General features: G+C 38.4%; 1 protein-coding gene across 1 annotated transcript in view; it reads right to left on the bottom strand.

Annotated features, from left to right (window-relative positions):
* Positions 1–9,235, bottom strand: part of LOC122814067 (matrix metalloproteinase-17-like) — a 180,938-nt gene that overhangs the window by 23,663 nt on the left and 148,040 nt on the right. Inside the window, exons 5-7 of the mRNA XM_044086676.1 lie at positions 8,525–8,698; positions 4,718–4,811; positions 4,533–4,615 (exon numbers count right to left, since the gene is read on the bottom strand). Coding sequence (XP_043942611.1) covers positions 4,533–4,615; positions 4,718–4,811; positions 8,525–8,698 — 351 coding nt within the window. The remainder of the gene's footprint in view (positions 1–4,532; positions 4,616–4,717; positions 4,812–8,524; positions 8,699–9,235) is intronic.

Below are 9,235 nucleotides of genomic sequence, written 5' to 3'. Positions count from 1 at the left end.
TTGTACTAACAGTTGTGAGTAATGTGAACGCATGATTGTTGTACTAACAGTTGTGAGTAATATGGTGAACACATGATTGTTGTACTAACAGTTGTGAGTAATATGGTGAACACATGATTGTTGTACTAACAGTTGTGAGTAATATGGTGAACACATGATTGTTGTACTAACAGTTGTGAGTAACACGATGAACACATGATTGTTGTACTAACAGTTGTGAGTAACACTATGAACACATGATTGTTGTACTAACAGTTGTGCGTAACATGATGAACACATGATTGTTGTACTAACAGTTGTGCGTAACACGATGAACACATGATTGTTGTACTAACAGTTGTGAGTAACACGATGAACACATGATTGTTGTACTAACAGTTGTGAGTAATATGGTGAACACATAATTGTTGTACTAACAGTTGTGAGTAATATGGTGAATACATGATTGCTGTACTAACAGTTGTGAGTAATATGGTGAATACATGATTGTTGTACTAACAGTTGTGAGTAACATGATGAACACATGATTGTTGTGCTAACAGTTGTGAGTAATATGGTGAACACATGATTGTTGTACTAACAGTTGTGAGTAATACGATGAACACATGATTGTTGTACTAACAGTTATGAGTAACACGATGAACACATGATTGTTGTACTAACAGTTGTGAGTAACACGATGAACACATGATTGTTGTACTAACAGTTGTGAGTAACACTATGAACACATGATTGTTGTACTAACAGTTGTGAGTAACACGATGAACACATGATTGTTGTGCTAACAGTTGTGAGTAATATGGTGAACACATGATTGTTGTACTAACAGTTGTGAGTAATATGGTGAACACATGATTGTTGTAGTAACAGTTGTGAGTAATATGGTGAACACATGATTGTTGTAGTAACAGTTGTGAGTAATATGGTGAACACATGATTGTTGTAGTAACAGTTGTGAGTAATATGGTGAACACGATTGTTGCACTAACAGTTGTAATATGGTGAACACATGATTGTTGTACTAACAGTTGTGAGTAATATGGTGAACACATGATTGTTGTACTAACAGTTGTGAGTAATATGGTGAACACATGATTGTTGTACTAACAGTTGTGAGTAACACGATGAACACATGATTGTTGTACTAACAGTTGTGAGTAACACGATGAACACACGATTGTTGTACTAACAGTTGTGAGTAACACGATGAGCACATGATTGTTGTACTAACAGTTGTGAGTAATATGGTGAACACATGATTGTTGTACTAACAGTTGTGAGTAACACGATGAACACACGATTGTTGTACTAACAGTTGTGAGTAACACGATGAGCACACGATTGTTGTACTAACAGTTGTGAGTAATATGGTGAACACATGATTGTTGTAGTAATAGTTGTGAGTAATATGGTGAACACATGATTGTTGTAGTAACAGTTGTGAGTAATATGGTGAACACATGATTGTTGCAGTAACAGCTGTGAGTAATATGGTGAACACGATTGTACTAACAGTTGTGAGTAATATGGTGAACACATGATTGTTGTACTAACAGTTGTGAGTAATATGGTGAACACATGATTGTTGTACTAACAGTTGTGAGTAATATGATGAACACATGATTGTTGTACTAACAGTTGTGAGTAATATGGTGAACACATGATTGTTGTACTAACAGTTGTGAGTAATATGGCGAACACATGATTGTTGTACTAACAGTTGTGAGTAACACGATGAACACATGATTGTTGTAGTAACAGTTGTGAGTAATATGGTGAACACATGATTGTTGTACTAACAGTTGTGAGTAACACGAACACATGATTGTTGTACTAACAGTTGTGAGTAACACGATGAACACATGATTGTTGTACTAACAGTTGTGAGTAACACGATGAGCACATGATTGTTGTAGTAACAGTTGTGAGTAATATGGTGAACACGATTGTTGTACTAACAGTTGTGAGTAATATGGTGAACACATGATTGTTGTACTAACAGCTGTGAGTAATATGGTGAACACATGATTGTTGTAGTAACAGCTGTGAGTAATATGGTGAACACATGATTGTTGTAGTAACAGTTGTGAGTAATATGGTGAACACATGATTGTTGTAGTAACAGTTGAGTAATATGGTGAACACGATTGTTGTACTAACAGTTGTGAGTAATATGGTGAACACATGATTGTTGTACTAACAGTTGTGAGTAATATGGTGAACACATGATTGTTGTACTAACAGTTGTGAGTAATATGGTGAACACATGATTGTTGTACTAACAGTTGTGAGTAATATGGTGAACACATGATTGTTGTACTAACAGTTGTGAGTAATATGGTGAACACGATTGTTGTACTAACAGTTGTGAGTAATATGGTGAACACATGATTGTTGTACTAATAGTTGTGAGTAATATGGTGAACACATGATTGTTGTATTAATGGTATTTAAACCGTGTTACACGTCGTCTCCATTTTCTGATGAAGTTCTTATAAAAAGTGCAATGAAAGTGCTCAGATTATTAAATTATTATTTTTTTGCAGTATGAGTAAGGACGATGTTTGTTTTTAGTTCTTTTGTTTGATGAGTGCACCTACAGCATATGTTTAAAGCGTTTCTGGATGCATTTATAAAGATATTAAATAATATGAGATTTAGAATAGAACCTCATGGTCTTGGGGATAGAAGAGATATTACCTGACCATTTCACTGCTTGTCATGTACTGGACAGGTAGTTATTAAACCAGGATATAGATGAATCATGTACCAAGGCAGGATAGCGTGAGTAGGAGTTTACAGTGTCAGACTGAGTCAAATGCTTTTGATAGATCAAGAAATAATGCTAAAACAAAGGTGCTTTTATCAGGCCAGGTTAGCTACTATGGTGAGGTTGAAAACCATGTTGAGCAGTGGTAATACAAGTAAGTAATGGCATCTGAAAACGTTTTTGTAGAGAGGGATTTCTTTCAGAGGGTAGGGACATCATTTTCTATAATGGAATGATTTATAAGAATTGTTACTGGGCAAGTTAGGGAATCAGTTGCTATTTTTGATATATTAACTAGATAGGCTGTCTGGGATTAGAGAAGTCAGTTTAAGAGTTAGTAGTATTTTTAAGATGTTGGGATTAGGTGGATTCGTAGAGTGTTGAAGTGAGACTTAGGTGTGGGAGTTTGTGAGTTACTTGCACAGCTTGTGGAGCTAATGAGTGACGCCACAGTTTGAAAGATGTGTGAGTTGGACTGGTTAGCTATGGAGGCTGTCAGGTTTGGAGTAGTGGGGATAGGTTGTGCTTTGGTTCCTAGGTTTAGTAGGTGGGTAAAGGAGGACCAGAATACTCTTTTTTAATTGAAGTTCACCAGTACAGTATGTTTTGTCTTCCTTGATTTTTTTTTTATGTAGTATTCCTGAGGTACTTATATTGTTCGTCTAGGGTTGTGGTATTGTTTTGTTTCAACTGTTTACAGATTCTCTCTCTACTTTTATTTCCTTAAATAGCATTTCTCTTGTAATTAATCGGGATGAACCTGCTCATTCAGTTTTACTGTTATGATAAATAAATAACTTTCATTTACATTTAAATATGGTACATTGGCAAAATACCTTAAAACTATTGCATAAAAATTGTAGCATTATAATTCAGTGCACATTACTGAATTACACTGACGGTAGTAAGAATAGAGAGACATTTATTCTAATGTATTGTACAATATTTAATTTCATTAAAGCTTGGCAGATTGGCAAGAAATGAAAAGTATTCAGCGAAAACATTAATAATATAGTGATACTATTCTAATGGAGGTGAGACCTTTACTGATACGTTCATTAATACAGTGGTACTATTTCATTATAGGAAACACTAACAGTACAGTGGTATTGGACTAACATAGGGTACAGTACTGGACTACTGAACATTGGTTAAAATAAGCTTAAAAAATGTGGCATCCTTAGATTAATGGATATATATGCCAGAAATGTGAAAATAGTGATATTCTACTGTTAATGCGTTGTATTTTGTCAGCACTGTCAAAGCCTCCATGACAGATCTAGCACTTATAACTGAATCATTCTTGTCTTTCTTCCAGAACAACAGCAGGATGAGAAGAGAGCAAGCACTGTTCCTGTTCCACACTGTACCTATCCCTGTATATAAATAAAGGGATTCAGTCCCAGTGTTCTCAGACCCTCACCTTTTACCAGCACTAAATACATCACAATGAGGAAAACCCTGCTCTATCCTTGTTCCAGAATCTTCCTGTCCCTCTAAGTAAACAGTACACTTCAGTCCCCAAATGCTGTCAGTCTCTCACCTTTCACCAGCACAAAATACTTTGCAGTGTAGAGAACCTCGTTCTGTCCCTGCTCCACACTGTAAGTGTGTATAATCAGGGGGCATCAGTTCCCAGTACTATCAGCCCCTCACCCTTCACCAGTACTAAATATATCAAGCTAGTATTTCACATGTGTGTAAAGGCTAGTCCTTACTGCTGTTTAAATGCTACAATATTCTCAAAGTATACCCTGCTCACCTTTGAAGAAGAACACCTCACCACGAATATTAGCAACAGCATCGAAGTTTGCCTTACATCTGTCAGGCAGGTTTGGTGAAGGTCTGCGTTAAAAAAAAAATAAATAAACATAATAGCCACTTTGAGAACTATGAAGCAAATTATTTAAGAAACTGATTTCAGTATATGTACACGTTAAAACATACTGTTGAGGTGTTCTTTGTGGTGGGCTGAAGGGGATCCGTGGCTGGACTGTTGTTTTTGCTGTTGGAGTGTCACCTGGGGATTGTAATTTTTTACCTGTAAACAAAAAAGAGAGAAGAATGTTAGAGAAATGCTAGAATAGTCCAGTCACAGGTTTCCCATCTCCTCATCTATACCATTGTCTTCTGATGTTTGTTCATATGCCTTTATGTTAGCTTTGTAGCAGTCTACCTGTTGCCTGATTGAATGGCATGCTGGTTGTTACAATGATATGTCAACATCATTACATAAATGTCTTGTGCTGCCCCTAAAAGGGGCACTTATGACTCATTTAATAAACTGTAATTACCCCAGTTTTATGTGCCCCATATCCAGAAACCTGCTTATTATTATTATATGCCTCATATCAAGAAACCCACTTTTTACTTATTTATTTATTTCCCTCCAGAGCTAGCAACTGATGTTGTTTGTGGGGTTGTCTTGGTCAGTTGTTGTTTGCAGTTGTAGCAGCACTGGATATCATCACTGTATAGTATAAAAATGGCACTGGATGGCAACATGAATATCTAATAATAATAATAATAATAATAATAATAATAATAATAATAATAATAATAATAATAATAATAACAATAATAATAATAATAATAATAATAACAATAATAATAACAATAATAATAATAATAACAATAATAATAATAACAATAATAATAACAACAATAATAATAACAACAATAATAATAATAATAATCATCATTCTCTTTCGGCTTTTCCCATTAGGGGTCGCCACAGTGGATCATCTCTTTCCATTTCTTCCTATCCTCTGCATCTTGCTCTGTCACACCAACCGCCTGCATGTCCTCTCTCACCACGTCCATAAACCTTATCTTAGGCCTTCCTCTATTCCTCTTACCTGGCAGCTCCATCCTTAGCATCTTTTTCCCAATATACCCATCATCCCTCCTCAGCACATGTCCAAACCAACGCAATCTCGTCCCTCTTGCTTTGTCTCCAAACTGTCCAACCTGAGCTGACCCTCTAATATACTGATTCCTAATCCTATCCATCCTAGTCACACAGATTGCAAATCTTAACATCTTTAACTCTGCCACATCCAGCTCTGACTCCTGCCTTTTTGTCAATGCCACTGTCTCCAACCCATATAACATAGCTGGTCTCACTACACTCTTGTAGACCTTCCCTTTCACTCTTACTGATACCAGTCTGTCACAAATCACTCCTGACACTCTTCTCCACCCATTCCACCCTGCCTGTACTCTCTTCTTCACCTCTCTTCAACATTCACCATTACTCTGAACTGTTGATCCCAAGTACTTAAACTCGTCCACCTTTACCAACTCTACTCCCTGCATCCTCACCATTCCTCTACCCTCCCTCTCATTTACACACATATATTCTGTCTTAGCCCTGCTGACCCTCATTCCTCTGCTCTCTAGAGCATATCTCCACCTCTCCAGAGTCTCCTCAACCTGATTCCTACTCTCACTACAGATCACAATGTCATCTGCAAACATCATAGTCCACGGGGCCTCCTGTCTGATCTCATCTGTCAACCTGTCCATCACCACTGCAAATAAGAAAGGACTCAGAGCTGATCCTTGATGTAATCCCACTTCCACCTTAAACGGATCTGTCACTCCTACTGCAGTCCTCACCACTGTCACACTACCCTCGTACATATCCTGTACCACTCTTACGTACTTCTCTGCCACTCCCGACTTCCTCATACAATACCACAACTCTTCTCTAATAATAATAATAATAATAATAATAATAATAATGCTACTTATTCATCACCGCAGTGCAATGAAGAGGGCCCCTTAAGCCCAGGCTTAGTATCAGACACTGAATAACCGACACGTCAGCCTGCCCACCTCACAGACCATTATATAATAAAGAGCATGCCCCCTCCCAATCAGAAGCCTTCACCATGCATTACTGAGCACTGACTGGGTACTAAGGAGATGGTTGGTTCAAAGTTCTTTTCTATTTCTGTACAGAGAACTATATACAACAGCAGTAAAACTGAGGCCTCCTGTATATGGAACCTGATTGTGGACTGACAGGCAAAGAGGAGCTTGAGCTCAGCATTTATAGACAAGCCGATTATATCTTAGTAACTGTAAACAAAGCACAACCCATTTGTGGTGGATTTAAGCCACAAAACTAAGCAGATGGACTATGTTAGCTTCATTCTTAACAGAGAAAATGTCTAAAGTTTATGGAAATAAAAACTGAAGAAAAATACTTGGTTGAGCCAGCAAAATTTGAGGAAGTAAAGACACTGATTCAGAAGAGGGCTGAGTTAATAAGAAGATCTAGCACCTTTAAATTCTGGAACATTTCTGTCCACCATTGAGCTGCCCCTTCTTTCTCTCTGCCCATTTCTGAAACATCTGCATCGCCCCATTCTCTCTCTCTGCCCATTTCTGGGACATTTGCATCACCCCTTCTCTCTCTGCCCATTTCTGAAACATCTGCATCACCCCCCTCTCTCTCTGCCCATCTCTGAATTATCTGCATCGCCCCTTCTCTCTCTGCTCATTTCTGGGTTATTTGCCTCACTACTTCTCTCTCTGTCCATTTCTGGGATACGTGCATCACCCCTGCTCTCTCTCTCTCTGTCCATTTCTGGGACATCTGCATAGCTCCTTCTCTCACTGTCCATTTCTGGGACATCTGCATCACCCTTTCTCTCTCTCTGTCCATTTCTGGGCCATCTGCATCACCCCTTTCTCTTTCTGTCCATTTCTGGGACACTTGCATCTACTTCTGAGGATAGCACTTCTCTCTCACTGACTCTCACTAACAGGTACATGAAGTCAGTTTTATGGTGGCCAGACTGAGAAGCTGTCCTGCAGTGGATAGTTACCGGTTGCACAGGGAGAATAAGGAACATGCTGGTTGTACAGAGAGGCTGAGGAAGGCAGTGCTACAAACAGCTAGTTGCCAAAATATTACTGAAGTAGAGTGTAACTGGAGCAGCCATTAGCAGCAATGAGCAAAAGAAGAGGATGCTGGGAATACTTACTGGTTATAGTTGATCACTGGAGATAAAGATAGTGGGAACAGTTACTAATCCTACTAGCTGAATGTAGAAGAAAACATACTGGGACTGGTTAATGACTACAGCTGATAGGTGATGAAGTAGATGCCCATAGCAGTTTTGGTTACAATGGATGGGAGATTAGAAGATGCCAACAGTTACTGGTTTCACAGTGGATGGGTGGGTGAGACCAAGATACCTATAACAGTTCTGGTTGTTGCTGATCAGTAAGGAGACACTTACTGTTGCAAGACACTGGAAACACTTACTGTTGCAATGAATAAGTAGAAAGGTGATCCAAATTGTTATTGGTTCCAGTGCATGGATGAAGAAGATAGTGGGAAAAGCTGCATTGGATGAGTGAGGAGGAAGGTGCTGGCCTAGAACAGTTTCTCATTGAGGTAGTTGGTTGAGGATGACGGTGGTTAAAACAAACATGCCACAGTTGATAAGTGAAGAGGAAGACTGTTCGCAATAGTTAATCATTATACAGGACTGGAGACAGTGCTTGAGACAGCTAATGGCTACAAGAGGCATATAACAAAACAGCTGTTAAGGACAGTTACAGTTCGGCTGAATGTAGGACAAGGGAGTGCTGGGAAATTACTGGCCATGGTGGATGAATCAGGAAGAAAAGAACATGTTTCTGGTGGCTGAGTCTGTACTTAGAGAACAACACAGTTTATTAGACACAAACTATCTGGATATGCCCTAAAACTCCCTGACATTGGGGAATACATACCATACAGTTGTTCAATTCCATAGACATCATCCAGGGGGAGATGATAGTCCAGTGGGTTTCCAACTGACCCTTGGTAGTACGGCTTCATTATGGAATTTTCAGCAGATGAGTGTGCCAGTCCCAGAGAATGACCAAATTCATGCACAGCCACTGCGAATAGGTCAGTGCTATAATCTGGAAAAAAAAAAGTAATAATTAAGTAAATAAAAATATTTTTAGAGTACAAGTGAAAAACAAATCTGTGAGTAAGATAAAATATAAACAAAATCATCAAACAAATCAGATGCTTGCATTATAAGACATTTCTTTTACTTATGTTGGTTTTCTGGGTGCATTAGATACTCCTCTGATGTTCAAACACTCTTTATCTTGTCTTAGTTGAGTGCTCAGTCCCATTTTACAGGGTCATAGGTGTTTACTAGGCTAATGACCACAAGGACCTTGTTAAGCCTATACATGCATCCCAAATGTATCTGACGTGTATGGACCTTATGATTATTCTAAGGGGTATATGTGTGCTGGGGCTTATTTGGTCAAGCATTTACAGTTTGACTCTTGTCTATTAAGGACATAGGTGCCAGACCATGAATGAATTTCAAATTCCCCATCCACTTGTTCAAATTATGCCTTACTTGGTTAAAGAAGAACTCTACTTCAACTAGAACAGAAGAATGTTCCAGAGAAATAATATTTGTGTCCCATAGGCTCTGC

Source organism: Protopterus annectens, chromosome 10.part0 (assembly GCF_019279795.1).
Source record: "Protopterus annectens isolate FY-2018-M chromosome 10.part0, PAN1.0, whole genome shotgun sequence".
Lineage (NCBI taxonomy): Eukaryota > Metazoa > Chordata > Ceratodontiformes > Protopteridae > Protopterus > Protopterus annectens.
The sequence above is the reverse complement of the archived record's forward strand: the minus strand, read 5'-3'. Positions and strand labels throughout refer to the sequence as shown.